This window comes from Indicator indicator, chromosome 1 (genome assembly GCF_027791375.1).
Source record: "Indicator indicator isolate 239-I01 chromosome 1, UM_Iind_1.1, whole genome shotgun sequence".
In the NCBI taxonomy this organism is placed as follows: domain Eukaryota; kingdom Metazoa; phylum Chordata; class Aves; order Piciformes; family Indicatoridae; genus Indicator; species Indicator indicator.
In genome coordinates this window covers 3,310,898-3,327,084 of record NC_072010.1, presented here as the reverse complement: position 1 = coordinate 3,327,084, position 16,187 = coordinate 3,310,898, and the positions used below count along the sequence as shown (strand labels likewise).

At 46.1% G+C, this 16,187-nt stretch overlaps 1 protein-coding gene across 8 annotated transcripts in view; it reads left to right on the top strand.

Annotated features, from left to right (window-relative positions):
• Nucleotides 1–528: 528 nt before the first annotated feature.
• PAK1 (p21 (RAC1) activated kinase 1) overlaps nt 529–16,187 on the top strand; it is a 51,119-nt gene continuing 35,460 nt past the window's right edge. For 5 of the 8 annotated variants that reach the window (XM_054391489.1, XM_054391457.1, XM_054391465.1 and 2 more), the window contains exons 1-4: nt 529–718; nt 12,562–12,662; nt 15,008–15,155; nt 15,791–15,828. In XM_054391489.1, the coding sequence (XP_054247464.1) occupies nt 529–718; nt 12,562–12,662; nt 15,008–15,155; nt 15,791–15,828 (477 nt within the window). Of the gene's footprint in view, nt 719–12,561; nt 12,663–13,093; nt 13,104–13,998; nt 14,010–15,007; nt 15,156–15,790; nt 15,829–16,187 lie in introns of all 8 variants that reach the window. The other 3 variants (XM_054391449.1, XM_054391434.1, XM_054391482.1) reach the window with 3 other exon arrangements.

The following is a 16,187-nucleotide window of genomic DNA, read 5'->3' as shown; positions in this document are numbered from 1 at the left end:
GCCCCATATCGGGAGACACTCAAGATCAAGCTCTCGATGGGACTCTGAGCAACTTGATCTGGTTGGCGATGTTCCTGCTTACTACAGGGAGGTTGGACTAGATGATTTTTAAAGTCCCTTCCAATCCAATGCATTCTGTAATATGACAGATCTTGTAAGCTCAGCAGCTTGCTCTTTGCCAGCTTCAATCTATTGCTCTGCCCACACTTCTGCCCCACCTTACGCTTCTGCTCTGTGTTTTGCTTGAGGATTGGCTGTACCCTAAAACAGACTTTTCTTAATGACTAATAACTGAAAGGCTTAAACACAGTCTGGCTCACAGAAAAAAATCTGGAGCTTGAGTAGGATTTGTTGCACTGACACTGAGTCTGTGTTGATGTGAGGTTACAGACTAGTCTGCAAATACCTGCCTGTGGTTTATTTGACACTCTGTGATTCTAGTTTACCAAAAAAATGAATAAATAAAGATTCTTTTTTTTATCTTCTTTTTTTTTCTCCTATTCCTAGTAACGGCCTTCCCAGCTGAAGATGTCTAACAATGGAGTGGAAACAGAAGACAAACCACCTGCTCCTCCAATGAGAAATACCAGCACCATGATTGGATCAGGAAGCAAAGATGCTGGGACTTTAAACCATGGCTCCAAACCTTTGCCTCCCAACCCAGAGGAAAAGAAAAGGAAGGATCGATTTTACCGAGCCATCTTACCAGGAGATAAAAGTACAGCATTTGAGTTCTTCTTATAAACCTCCTGTCTGAATATTGCTCTGAATGACCTTCAGTTGATCACCTCATGCCTAGTGATGGTTTGGGTTTTAGCACATGTGGTGTCTTTGTTTCCTTGGTCTCTCTTGGTCGTTTTGGGGTAAATATGGTACTGGTTGTAGGTCTGCTCTTTTGTGGCAGGATTAATCCTGCCACATTTAATCATAGAGTATTTTTTGATTAGAAAAGACTTCTAAGATCATTGAGTCCAACCATCAACCTAACACCACCATGGCCATTAAGCCATGTCCCAAAGTGCCATGTCCACACATTTCTTGAATGCTCCCAGGGATGGTGACTCCACCACCTCCCTGGGTAGCCTGTTTACATGCCTGACCACTCTTGCAGGAAAGAAATTTTTCCTAATATCCAACCTAAACCTCCCCTGGCACAATTTCAGGCCATTTCCACTTGTCCTATCACCTAATACTAGGGAGAAGAGACCAACCCCCACCTTACTCCAACCTTCTTTCAGGTAGTTGTAGAGAGTAATGAGGTCTCCCCTCAGCCTTTTCTTCTCCAGACTAAACAACCTTAGTTCCCTCAGCTGTTCCTCACCAGAGCTGTTCTCCAGACCCTTCACCAGCTTTGTTGCCCTTTTCTGGATGCACTCCAGCATCTCAAAACTCTTCTTGTAGTGAGGTACCCAAAACTGAACCCAGTATTCAAGGTGTGGCTTCACCAGTGCTGAGTACAGGGACAGGATCACTTCCCTATTTCTGCTGGCCACAGAATTCCTGATACAGGCCAGGATGCTATTTGCCTTCTGGCCTCCTGATCCTTCCTGCTTACTCTGGTTTGTGCTTTTTTCCCCCCTCACTTAAATGATGAGAACAGAGTCCTTGAGAACTGAGACTGCCACTTCCCAGCCTGACTTGTTCTTAATGGTCTTAAAAATCCAGAATTTTTTGCACCAATTATAAGTTGGCTAATGGCAGCTGGCATCAGCAAATGCTTTGGTGGGAAGCAGGGGGAGATCTTTTCCTTGTTTGTTGTTTTAAGCAGCAAATAACTAGAGTTAAGCATGGTTAACAGATTATCTCCTGCTAGATCTGTCCTATGTAACTCCCTGGCCATTTACTCTGTTCTAGTGTGTGGGTCAGGCTCTGTCTACTTGCTGTTAAGAAGAATCCATTACTGCAAATTCTTGCACATTTCCTGTGAACTGAAGGAATTTTCTCATGTTCTAGAGACTGTAACAGATGGAAATGGAGATTGGAACTGTGAACTGTACATGAAATTCTGATTTTTAAGATCAGGATATTTTAAAAAGTCTCTCTCGTAAATCTTTGTAAGTGATTTAAGGAAAAAAAAAAAAAGTATCTCCATTCCCTAATATGTGCTGGTTTCTTTTTATATCTGACCTGTTTTTTTGGAATTCTCTTTAATAGATCAGCTTTTTATAGAGTCTGGACACTAGGTAGCTGAAGTCAAGCCCAGGAATGTTCAATTTCTTGGGCTTCAGGAGGGAGGCTGCCTCCTTAACATTTGTTAGTGAAAAGAATAATTGGAGCTCTTCTCTGAAGAGAGTCCAAACCTACCTGGACACCATCCTGTGCAACCTGCTCTAGATGACCCTGCTTTAGCAGGGGGGTTGGACTAGATCACAGAATCACAAAATATTGAGGTCTGGAAGGGACCTCGAAATATCATCCAGTCCAAACACCTTCCAGAGCAGGATAACCTAGACCAGATCACACAGGAACAGATCCAGGCAGGTCTTGAATATCTCCAGAGAGGGAGACTCCACAACCCCCCTGGGCAGCCTGTTCCAGTCTTCTGTCACCCTCACAGTGAAAAAAAAATTCCTCCTGTTTCCATGGAACTTCCTATGCCTCAACTTCCATCCATTGCCTCTTGTCCTGTGATTGGGCATCACTGAGCAGAGCCTGGCTCCATCCTCTTGGCATTTACCCTTTACCTACTTATAAACATGAATGAGAGATCCCTTCCAACCCCTGCCATGCTGGGATTCTGTGACAGTTTTATTAGTTTAAACAAGCAAGATGTAGGTTCCATTTGCTGCAAAATAGTGCAGCATTCATTTTTATAATTAAATGATACCTTTGAGAGCTTTGGATTGCTTTGCAAACATGGATTTTTGATTTTGCAATCCAGAAACCCACGAACTGAGTGCTAAAAGTTTGCTGGATCTCAGTTAGGACTTGCCATTATGAGTATTAATCCTAAGAAGCTGCAAGCTTTTTCTGTTGGCTTACTCAGAAGAGTGGAGTTTTAAAATCTTTAGGCTCAGCAGTTGCAGAGAACAAAGAAAAAAGCTGAAATTTATAAGAAAGGAGTGGCTAAGGTTATTGCTAAGCCACTCTCCATCATTTTGGAAAGATTGTGGAATAGGAGTCCAAGTGCCAGGTGCTGCACTTTGGCCACAACAACCCCAAGCAGCACTACAGGCTGGGGAGAGAGTGGCTGGAGAGCAGCCAGGCAGAGAGGGACCTGGGGGTGCTGGTTGAGAGTAGGCTGAACATGAGCCAGCAGTGTGCCCAGGTGGCCAAGAAGGCCAATGGCATCCTGGCCTGCATCAGGAATAGTGTGGCCAGCAGGAGCAGGGAAGTCATTCTGCCCTGTACTCAGTACTGGTTAGACTACACCTTGAGTACTGTTTCCAGTTCTGAGCCCCTCAATTTAAGAAGGACATTGAGACACTTGAACATGTCCAGAGAAGGGCAACAAAGCTGGGGAGAGGTCTGGAGCACAGCCCTAAGAGGAGAGGCTGAGGGAGCTGGGGATGTTTAGCCTGGAGAAGAGGAGGCTCAGGGAAGACCTTTTTGATCTCTACAACTACCTGAAAGGAGGTTGCAGCTAAGTGGGGGTTGGTCTCTTCTCCCAGGCAACCAGTGACAGGACAAGAGTCTCAAGCTGTGCCAGGGGAAGTTTAGGCTGGAGGTGAGAAGAAAGTTCTTCCCAGAAAGAGAGATTGGCCATTAGAATGTGCTGCCCAGGGAGGTGGTGGAGTCACCGTTCCTGGAGGTGTTAAAAAAAAAAAAAAAGCTTGGATGTGGCACTTGGAGCCATGGTTTAGTTGTCAGGAGGTGTTAGGTAGTAGGTAGTAGGTTGGACTTGATGATCTCTGAGGTCTTTTCCAACCCCATTGATTCTGTGATTCTGTGGTTGAAAGCACCTCTGAAAGGGAGGGCTGGTGGACAAGTTCACCATGAGTCATCGATGTGTTCTCATGGCCAAGAAAGCCAGTGGTATTTTGGGGAGCATCAAGAGAGTGTGGCCAACAGATCAAGAGGTTCTCCTCCCCCTCTACTCTGCTCTGGTGTGGCCACAGTTGGAGTATTGTGTCCAGTTCTGGGCTCCCCAGTTCAAAAGGGAACTACTGGATACAGCCCAAGGGAGGGCTACAGAACATCCTGCAGCTGAAGACCCTGGAGCTTCTCTGTGAGGAGGAAAGGCTGAGAGACCTGGGTCTGTTTAGTCTGGAGGAGAGCAGCCTGAGAGAGGAATCTTACCAATGCTCACAAACACCTAAAGGGGGGAGGAAATAAGGATGGGACTGGGCTCTTTTTAGTGGTGGCCAGTGACCAGCATGTACAAACTAAAACACAGAAGGTCACTTTTGAACTTAAGGAGAAACCCAGAACATTGGACCAGGCTGCCCAGAGACGTTGTGGAGTCTTCTTCTGTGGAGACTTTCAAAACCCTCTTGGACATGACCCTGTGCAACCTGATCTAGGCATACCTACCTTAGCAATGGGGTTGGACTAGATGACCTCTGGAGGTCCCTTCCAACCCTCACCATCATGTAGTTCTGTGAAGTGCAACCCAAAATGCCAGTCTGAAGTTCTCCTTTGAAATCCAACTCAAAAGTGAATGGCTTGGTTAAACTCAGTGGGTTAAACTCAACAAAGGCAAGTGTAGAGTCTTGTACCTGGGAAAGAACAATCCCATGGATCAGTATAGGTTGGAGAGTGACCTGTTGGAGAGCAGCGAAGGGGAAAAGGACCTGGGGGTCCTAGTGGATGGAAGGTTGACCATGAGCCAGCAACGTGCTCTTGTGGCCAAGAAGTCCAATGCCATGCTGGGGTGGATTAGAAGGGGAGTGGTTAGTAGGTGGAGAGAGGTTCCTCTTCCCCCTCTACTTTGTCCAGTTCTGGGCCCCTCAGTTCAAGAAGGACCTCAGGGAACTGATTCAGAGTCCAGCACAGAGCCACAAAAATGATGAAGGGAGTGGAACATCTTCCTTGGGAGGAGAGACTGTGGGAGCTGAGGCTCTTTAGCTTGGAGAGGAGGAGACTAAGGGGTGACTTCATTCATGTTTATGATAAAGATGTAAATGGTGAGTGCCAAGAGGAGGGAGCCAGGCTCTGCTTGGTGATGCCCAATGCCAGGACAAAGGGCAATGGATGGAAGTTGAGGCATAGGAAGTTCCATGGAAACAGGAGGAAAACTTTCACTGTGAGGGTAACAGAACACTGGAACAGGCTGCTCAGGGGGGTTGTGGAGTCTCCTACTCTAGAGATATTCAAAAGCTGCCTGGATGTGTTCCAGTCTGATCTGGTCTAGGTGATCCTGCTCTGGCAGGGGGGTTGGACTGGATGATCTTTCGAGGTCCCTTCCAATCCCTGACATTCTGTGATTCTGTGATTCAGCAGACAGACTGCTGCCTATCTGGTGATGCCTGCCCTTGCTGAAGATTGGCCAACGTGGCAGATGCTTTGAGACATGAGAGATTTTTGTGTAGCCAAGCCCAGCAGAGCCTTCTGTTGCAATACACCTGCCTGAACAAGAATGGTTGCTTCTGTCCTCTAATTCCTATCCAGCAAAAATTATCTTTAACACTCACCTTCACTTCAGATTGGTTGATTTTTTTTTTTTCTTAAATGCTTCTAATTTCATGATGTCAACTAAATTCTCAGCTCCTCCTGCTACTTAAACATCAATGAAATTCCCAGGTGTTCAGACATCTCTTTGGTTTGGGCCTGAAACGATTTGAGTCATAGAATGTTTTGGGTTGGAAGGGACCTTTAAAAATCACCTAGTTCAACCCCACTGCAGTGAGTAGGGACATCTTCAACTAGATCAAGCTGTTCAGAGCCCCAAACCACCTGTCCTGGCATGGGGTATCTGCCACTTCTCTGGGCATCCTGTCTCATTGGAAAAATGCCTTCCTTCTATCTACTCTGAATCTCATCTCTTTTAGTTTCAAACTACTACTCCTTGTCCTGATGCCACAGGCCCTGCAAAGATATTGTCCCCATCTTTCTTACAGCCCCCCTTTAAAATGTTGAAAGATTGCACTATCCTGGTGTACTTTGGGTGTTATTTGTTGCTTTGGCTGGACTGCAAGGGGTCTTGGTTTCTGTTCAGTTAGAGGAACGCAAATTGGGCAAAACCACAACCTTTGGAGCTTTACTCAGAGAAGCCAGTGATTTGTGCTTACCCTCTGGTGGGGTTGCAAGGAGCCTGTGAAGATCCAAAAGTGCTTGGTGGCTAATTTTGCTAGCAAGGATGGACATGAGCTTTCATGGTGTAGCCTGAGAGCTGCTGAAGTTGATGCTCTTTGCTCTGCTGAAGTGATAGCTCTTTGTGCAGGGAACAGTGCTGGAGCAGACCCTTTACAAAGGCTGGATGGTAAAGATGGTGAAAGAATCATAGAATGGTCTGGGTTGGAAGGGACCTCCAAAGGCCATGTAGTCCAACCCCCTCTGCAGTCAGCAGGGGCATCCTCAACTAGATCAGGTTGACCAGAGCCCTGTTGAGCCTCACCTTGAACATCTCAGGGATGCAGCCCCAGTCACCTTCCTGGGCAACTCTTCCAGTGTTCCTCTACCCTCATAGTAAAGAACTTGCTCTTAACATCCAATCTGAATCTGCTCTTCTCTAGTTTGAAGCCATTGCCACTTGTCCTATCACCATAGGCCTTTGGAATCAGTCTCTCCCCATCCTTCTTGTAGGACCCCTTCAGGTACTGGAAGGTTGTTATTAGGTCTTCCCAGAGCCTCCTCTTCTCCAGCCTGAACAACCTCAGCTCCCTTAGTCTGTCCTTGTAGCAGAGGTGCTCCAACCCCCTGATCATTTTTGTGGCCCTCCTCTGGACCTGCTCCATCAGGACTTGTGCTTTATGCAAAGGTGCAGCTCAAACACATGGAGTCTTGCTGTGGAGCAGGCAAATAGATCTGTTGAGACCTTGTCTGTACAGATCATAGGGGTGGCCACCCAGCAAGGACATCTTGAGGGCATCTTTGACAGATGGTTGTATCAAGAAGGGAAATTGTAGTGGAAGTTGCTTTGGAAAGTGTCTTTTCCATTGTGCTACCCCTGTACCTAAACAGACCTATGGTGTAAAGGACTTACACCAAGGGCTTAAATCCTGGGTCTCATACCTATTTGCACACATCCATTGGGTTGTGTCCCCTTACCAGGCTGCTCTGGAAGTGTCATGTTCTGCCTGCACAATTTAGGATGTAATTTGTAGTCCTGGGTTCCTCTGTCCTAGCATAAACCCCCAAACACCAGTTTTATTAAAAAAAAAAAACATCTGTTGACTTTCTGCTGGGTGGGTCCTGTCCCCATAGAATCATAGAATCATAGAGTCAGTCAGGGTGGGAAGGGGCCACAAGGATCATCCAGTTCCAACCCCCCTGCCATGGCCAGGGACACCTCACACTACAGCAGGCTGGCCACAGCCTCATCCAGCCTGGCTGCAAACACCTCCAGGGATGGAGCCTCAACCACCTCCCTGCACAACCCATTCCAGGCTCTCACCACTCTCATGGGGGAGAACTTCTTCCTCATATCCAGTCTGAATCTCCCCACTTCCAGCTTTATTCCATCCCCCCAGTCCTATCATTACCTGACACCCTAAAAAGTCCCTCCCCAGCTTTCTTGTAGCCCCCTTCAGATACTGGAAGGCCACAAGAAGGTCACCTCAGAGCCTTCTCTTCTCCAGACTGAACAGCCCCAACATGGATGTGGAGCTTGTGTGACTTGTTGCTTTCAACAGGAGACGTGAACATCTGAAGTTCCTTGGGCTCAGGGCTCATCAGTGTCCTGGTTGAAAGTAAAAATTTGGGTTGAATGTGGCTGATTTAAGTCCTCTGAGTTTTCCTGAGCTCAGCTGCAGGAGCCCTTTCCATGCTGATGGGAAGAACTTTACTCCTCATAGAATTGTTTACCTTGGAAAAGACCTCTAAGATCACTGAGTCCAACCACCAACCTAAGACAAGCATGGCCATTAAACCACGTCCCAAAGTGCCATGTCTACATGTTTCTTGAGTCTCAGTATGCTTCAAAATGGGCTCCTGGGTTTACATCACAGTGGGACATCCTGGTTCCTGGTTGTAGCTCAGGTTGCCAAAGCATCATAAGGAAACTTCATGGGTGGCTCTTGTAGCAAGGTCACACATGTGAAGTTTTGCATGAGAAGGTGATAAGGTCTTTATGGGAATAAAGCAGCTGGTGGTTGGTAGGCCTTCTTAAACAGACAGATCTTTGATTATTTTTTGTTTTACTGAAGATTCTTCAAGGCTTTTTGATTCACTGCAGTCGCTGTAGAGGTGGATTAAGTTTGACAGGGCCTGTCTCTTTAAATCTTTTTATCTTATACCTCCTCCTGTGGCATAAATATCTGCTACAAAAAGCACTGCTAGCATTAATAGTTTAACATGTTTAGGCTTTTAGATCTGTCAGATTTTGGATTAGAAGCTTCTGAAGTTCATTGTCCTCTAAGGCTCCTGGAGGAAAGTCTCTGAGTTATGTGCCAGCTTCATGTGTGTTCACATGATGGTGAATTCAGTCTGGGTGCTGTAAAACCCAGAGCAATGGTTTCACCCACTGTAACATTATCACTAAGGCAAAGTGATTTTTTAGTGTGGGTGTTGTGGTAGCTGTCCCTAAGATCTGTTGAGAGTCAGGGGGAATGCAAAGGGTTGAGATGCTGTAGGAAATGGTTGCAGGAAATGAAAATAAGTACGAGAATATGAACTGCCTCAAGGGTGTGAAAACAACATATAACTGCAGAAAATGCTCTTCCTGTTTCTCTGCTGCTGTGTAGCCATAGTGAAACTCTCCACCCAGGTGTCAAACATGAGCAGAGAGCTGGAGTGTTGATGTGACAGGAATCAGCCCCTCCAGCACTGCTTCTGTTGCTTTCTGTAGCTGAGGCTTGTTCAGGACATCACCTCCTGCTTTGGATGATTTAGCAATCAGCAGTCATCTCAGTTTGCTAGTTGAATGGGTACTGGAACAGTTGGTTGCAAAGAAGTTTGTTAGGATTTGAGTGTGTGGCAGGGAGCTTGGGCTGTCTGAATGTAAAATTTAAGGGCAGCTAAGGGCTTCTGGATAGAACCATAGAAGTGTTTTGGTTGGAAGAGACCTTTAAGACCATAAAGTCAAACCATTAACCCAGCACTGCCAGGTCATCACTAAACCATGTCCCTCAGTGCCTCATCTATATGGCTTTTAAATCCCTCCAAGGTTGGTGATTACACCACTTCCCCAAGCAGCCTGTTCCAGGGTTTGACAACCTTTGCAGTGAAGAAAGTTTTCTTAATACCCACCCTAAGCCACCCCTGGTGCAACCTGAAGCCATTTCCTCTTGGCCTCTTGTTTGTTACCAGGGAGAAGAGACTGAGTCCCACCTTTCAGGTTGTTGTAGGAGTGAGAAGCTCTCCCCTCAGCATCCTTTTCTCCAGGCTAAACAACCCCACTTCCCTCAGCAGCTCTTCCTAAGATTTGTGCTCTAGACCCTTCAGCATCTTTGTTGCAGATCTGTGGACATGTTCCAGCACCTCAATGACCTTTTGTAGTGAGGGGCCCCAAACTGAACACAGGATTTGAGGTGTGACCTCAGTGGTGCTGAGTACAGGGGGACAATCTCTTCCATGGTCCTGCTGGACACACTATTTCTGATACAAACCTGGATGATCTTGGCCACCTTGGCCACTTGTGCCCACTGCTGGTTCATCTTCAGCTGGCTGCTGACCAACTACCCCAAGTCCTTTTTTTGCCAGGCATAGTGGCTAAATGCCCTTAAGCTTTTTTTAATGGATACCCTCAAACCTACTGCAGCAATCACCCCTGAGCATGTGTAAGTGTGCATCACCCATGCAGCACTCTTGCATAGTGGTGCTACTACTGGTGTCCTTTTGCTCCTCAGCTGAATGATGAACTTCTAGGCTGAGCTGACACCTTCTTCTTTGGCTTGGAGGAATGGATTGATTCTGTAGACAGGCCCACAGAATGTGGTAGCTCTGATAGTTCTCTCTGCTTCTCCTTCCCTCTTGCTTTGCTAGTGCATGTAGCTTTTTCTGTATACCTGCTGAATGCAGCTGCTTGTTCCTCTTTTGGCAAGCCTCCACATTGCAGATGCTCACCATCTGCTAGCCAGCAGCTGCTTTGGTCTCCTTCTAGCTCCCCACTCTGTGATGGCTCCTCCAGCATGGCAGCTTTCCCTCCAACTTCCCCTTGGCAACTCTGTCACTCTTCTGTGATGCAGCTTCCCCCATCCCTTTTGTTTCAGAGAGGGATCAAACCCAATCTGTTCCATCTTCACGTCCCAAATGGAGCACCTGGTCTCCAGAATTACTCTGTGCAACAGCAGCTCTGGAATGACTCAGAGAAGAATGCCAGAGCTGGTGCTGAAGGAGACAGGATTTGATCCTTTGGGGCAAGCCCCAGCCATCCCTACACAACTAACCACCAGCAGTGTCTTAAATCACTGCAGTGTTGAGCATCAGCTTCTGAAATAACCTGGGGTTTGGCATCCGTGTTGCCAAAAATGCACTGGGGAATGTCAGCCATGAAACAAATTCTGCTTGGCTTTAGATGCTGAAAGTAGCAGCTGGGGATCATAAGTGGTTTAATAACCTTCTCCTGGCTCTGCTGATTTTATGACTGTAAGCAGTAGCAAACCTGTGTAGAACATGGTTCGTTCTTCGTCTGGTCTCAACTGGTTTAATGCAGTAAATGTTAAAACTGGGCATGGGAGGGGACTGTGAGAAAGCTGGGAGGGACTTTTTACAAGGGCTTGTAGAGGTAGGACAAGGGGGAATGGATTTAAACTGGAAGAGGGTAAATTTAGACTGGACATTAGGAAGAAATTCTTCATAGTGAAGGTGGTGAGAGACTGAAACAGGTTGCCCAGGGAGGTTCTGATGTCCCCTTCTTGGAGGTGTTCAAGGCCAGGTTGGATGAGGCCTTGAGCAATCTGGGCTAGTGGAAGATGTCCCTGCCCATGGCAGGGAGGGGTTGGAACTAGGTGATCTTTTGGGTTCCTTCCAATCCTAAGCATTCTATGATTCTGTGAAGCTGGAGTCCTTAACACATCATGAATATGGATGAAGTTAATCCGAGGCAAAATGATAATCCTATTTGAAGACCTGACTTCTCAAATTTACAGGTTGCATCTCTTTGATTTATTTCTTTTCCTCTTTCTTCAAGACTTCTGTTCCTCACCTGCCAGATTGTGTCCTCTTGCTCCATGTCTTAGAATCACAAAATGGTCTGGGTTGGAAGGATCACAGAATGGTCTGGGTTGGAAAGATCACAGGATCATAAGATGTTAGGGGTTGGAAGGCACCTCTGGAGATCTTTGAGACCAACCTCTCTGCCAGAGCAGGACCATAGAATCTAGTGCAGGTCACACAGAACTGAAGGGACTTCCAAAAGTTCTGCTAGTCCAACCCCAAAGGTTGTCTTCAAAGCTTGTGATTAAAAACACATTTAGTGAGCAGAACATTATAAATGGCTTTGCTCATAGAGGGTTTTGTAACAGCAGCACAGGTGTTATATTTAGTTTTCCTCATGAGCTCTGTTTTGAAGAAGCAAGGTGAAGGAAGCAATTTACAAGCAGTATTTGCAATTAGTTTTGTGCCTGGTTTAATACAAGAGGCAAGTGTGTGTTTAACAGCACCTAATATTGTTTTTAAAAGTAACTGAAAACAGCAAATAAAAAAAATGTGCTCAGAACTGAATAGCTTCCACTCACTGCCTCTTGCAGTGCTTTTGGCTCTGACCTGTGTAAGTCTGACTGAATGTTTTAGGTAAATGACTCTTTTGCTGTTGAGCCCTAAAGGTTAATACTTGGCGTACCCAAAATATCAGTTTCACAGAATCACAGAATCAACCAGGTTGGAAGAGACCTCAAGATCAAGTCCAACTGATCACCCAACCCTATCTAATCAACTAATCCATGGCACTAAGTGCCTCATCCAGTCTCTTCTGAAACACCTCCAGGGACATTGACTCCACCACCTCCCTGGGCAGCCCATTCCAATGGCCAATCTCTCTTTCTGGGAAGAACTTCTTTCTAAGACCAAGCCTAAACTTCCCCCTGCACAGCTTGAGACTGTGTCCTCTTGTTCTGGTGCTGGTTGCCTGGGAGAAGATACCAACCCCCACCTGGCTACAACCTCCCTTCAGGTAGTTATAGACAGCAATGAGGTCTGCCCTGAGCCTCCTCTTCTCCAGGCTAAACACCCCCAGCTCCCTCAGCCTCTCCTCACAGGGCTGTGCTCCAGACCCCTCACCAGCCTTGTTGCCCTTCTCTGGACACGTTCCAGCATCTCAACATCTTTCTTGAATTGACCTTGAGTTTCCTTGAGCTCTTCTTTTCCTGTGCAACTGGACTGTGGTTTTTGTTGTCCACTCACTGTGGCTGCTCTTAAGTGAGGTAACAAAGCTTTTCAGCATGCTGTTTGTCTGCCCCAGAAGGAAATCTCATGGCTAGCAAAAGAGAGATGTAATTGGATAGGTAAATTGGAAGCTTTTGTGGAAGAGTTTTAATTCTTGATGGATTTATGGATTTATTTTTTTGTTGTTGTCTCTTCCAGCCAATAAAAAGAAAGAGAAAGAGCGGCCGGAGATCTCCCTGCCTTCAGACTTTGAACACACCATTCATGTGGGGTTTGATGCAGTCACAGGAGAATTCACAGTAAGTGAAGCTGGAGGAAGAGAGAACTGTGTGGTTTGGCTTATTGCTGGGAGAAGCCAGCACCCATTAATCTTTTATACAGAAGAGCTATTGCCATCACCTAGTTTGATCTCCTTTGAAAGGCTTCTGCAGAGGTTACCCACTAATTCCTGCTGAGAGACTGTTTGTCAAACTTGGCACATCCCAGGAGCCCAGGCTGCCAGCAAACTTTTCCTTTCCTGTTTTGTTTGGCTGATGTGAACATTAAAATGTGATATCTCTCTTCTCTCTTCCCCTCTTTTCCCCTCCCTTCCTCTTCTAGGGCTGGATTAGGTGTCCAGCATAATCTATGCCCACCAAATGGGGCTGGGAGAATTCCCCTTTGGGAATCAGAGTTGTGCATAAACGTTTCTGACAGCCTATGTGTGTGCTGTCCTAAGGCTAAATCACAGAATTGTCAGGGTGGCAAGGGACCTCAAAGATTATCCAGTTCCAACCCCCCTGCCATGGGCAGGGACACCTCACACTAGATCAGGTTGCCCAGAGCCCCATCCAGCCTGGCCTTAAAAACCTCCAGGGATGAGGCTTCCACCACCTTCCTGGGCAGCCTTGTCCTTGTCAGCTGTTTTTATGTTGTGGGCTTTTTTAAACTGACTTGTGAAATACTATGAAGAGAGAGTTGAATTTCATCAGATTATTCTTTTTAATTTGATCCTGAGATAGTATTTAACAGCAGCAGAAGTTCACAGAATCACAAAAGCATTCAGGTTGGAAAAGACCCTCAGGTCCAAGTCCACTAATAACCCTGCTCTACAAAGTTCACCCCTGAACCATATCCCCAGGTTGTTTGTGAGCAGGCTGGTTTCACCTGTCTTTAATATGCTTCTCTTTCAGGGACTTTGCTCTCCTAACCTGACCCACATGCAGAGTTGTGTTTTGCATGTCAGCTTCCAGACTTGCCCAAGATAACCTGGATGTACCAGTGGGGCATTACCTGTGTGGTTGTGTCCAGCCAAACCTTTGAACAGGGAGTGCAACTTTACTGATAAATCATAGAATGGTCTGGGCCAGAAGGGACCTCCAGAGGTCATCCAGTGCACCCCCCTCTGCAGTCAGCAGGGACATCCTCAACTAGATCAGGTTGCCCAGAGCCCTGTTGAACCTCATCTTGAATATCTCCAGGGATGGGGCCACAACCACCTCCCTGGGCAACCTGTTCCGGTGTTCCACCACCCTCATGCTAAAGAACTTGTTCCTAACATCTAATCTAAATCTGCTCTTCTCTAGTTTGAAAACATTGCTCCTCATCCTATCACTACAGGCCTTTGCAAACAGTCTCTCTCCATCCTTCTTGTAGGCCTCCTTCAGGTACTGGAAGGTTGTCCCTTAGTCGCCTGCCTCTTCATCTATACGAACTGTTATTCTTGCTGGTGATGAAAAACACAAGTCTGGTTGTACTTCAAATTTATTTTCTGTCTGAAATTGTCTCTCTCTAATGAAATTCTGAACTTTGTATGTGAAGTTGATATCTCTGCTCACCCAGCTCTGGTTACAAACTGCTATTATCAATGCTTATCAATATTTAAAGGGCAGGTGTCAAGAGAATGGGGCCAGACTTTTCCTATGGTGCCCAACAACAAGACAAGGAGCAATGAGCACGAACTGGAACACAGGAAGTTCCACCTAGACATAAGGAAAAAAATCCTTTCCTGTGAGGGTGCCAGAGTACTGGACCAGGCTGCCCAGAGGGGTTGTGGAGTCTCCTTCTCTGGAGAAGAGCACATCCCACTTGGATGCGTTCCTGTACAACCTGCTGTGGTGTCATGGGTTGACCCACATGTGAGTGACCCTGCTTTAGCAGAGGGGTTGGACTAGATGATCTCCAGAGGTCCCTTCCAACCCCCACCATTCTGTGATTCTTCTCAAAGAACTGTAGTGCTACAAGAAGACCCAAATGAGTGTTGAGCTGGATGTTACCTCTAGAGTCTTTCTTGGATGGATGTAAATAGGTCTGTACCTGTGCAGGAAGATTGTGGGCTTTTTGCTTGAGGCTCTTCCTGAACTGCAGTGTTAGGGTCTTCTCCTTTCTGCTTTTTAAGTTTTGGTCTTCAAAGGATCTAGGAATCACCCAGAGGCCCATGAACAGTGTGGCATTTGCATGTCCATGTTAGGAAGATGTGATTTCTAACACATTTGATGGCTTGGAAGGTTTCGATCCATCACCTCTATCACCTCTTCCCCTCTCTCTCCATTTCCTTCACAGCACTGCATAATCCCAGAAACTCTGGCAGGACTGTGAGAGCAGGGACATGGAGCATGAACCATGTTAAGCTAACTGTGAGCTAATGAGGTACCTCTCCCCACAGGGCATGCCAGAGCAATGGGCACGTTTACTGCAGACTTCCAACATCACCAAGTCAGAGCAGAAGAAGAACCCTCAGGCAGTGCTGGACGTGCTGGAGTTTTACAACTCCAAGAAGATCTCCAACAGCCAGAAGTACATGAGTTTCACAGGTACATGGTGATTGTCTCATACAGCTGCTTTGTCCAGCTGTCTGTTTGTCACTGCTTGTGGGGTTTCTTTTGTTTTATCAACAAGCAGGTCTGTCTTATCAAGGGAAATGTGAGTGAGTGTGGTGGGTTGAAAAGTGCCCCCAACATTGAATTTGCCAGAGCAGCCCAGTTGGAAGCAAATGAAGCTGTATTTACAAACAAAACTACAATCTACAATGAAATGCAATGAATGTGTACAAAATATATAATATTTACACAGATGTTGAACAAGACTGGTCCCAGAAGATCTTGCATGTCTTGGGCTGGCTGCAGTGCCTCTGCTGCTGATTTAGTCCATTGAAAACATTTTGGTTATGTGGGTTGAGGACAGTGTTCACTCAGGTGTTGCTCTGGGAATTTCCATCCTCCTGCAGCAGGGATCTGGGGCCCCTGTATTTATCTGCAGAGTGGTTTGTTTCTTTTTTTACTGCTCTTCCCATATCTGCTGGGTGTCAGCTTGTTCTGGGAAGTTGAAGGTAAATGCCATGTTTGGGAACAGCCTTTTTCCCTGCCCCTTCTGAAAAGAGCTTGCTCCTTTCTCCTCCTCCCACTGCTGCTGCAGCTACCACACACTTAAAACACTCTGTCTCTTTCAGATAAATCAACAGAGGATTACAATTCATCAAATACACTGGTAAGGCTTTTTCACATTCAGTCTCAAGTTTGGGGATTAAAGAACTTGCATGTTGAGACTGCAGTTCACTTGGTGTTTTAAAATCAAAACTGCAGATATTTACACAGGAATATATGTTTATAAAACCAGGCAAATGATCCTAAAAATGCATGTTGTTCTCTTTTTTTTCTTTTTTTTTTTCAGCTGGGAGAGATTCAAGTAGGCAGAAGAAACTTTTTATAAGTGAATGGTGAAGGAGTGAATGGAAATGAGGGAATTAAGGAATAGAAATAGTTCTGTTTTCATAGAAGTTTGTGTGTTCCTATATCTAGGATAGGATATAGGATATCTGCAGAGGATAACTGCTCTGCTTTCAGCTT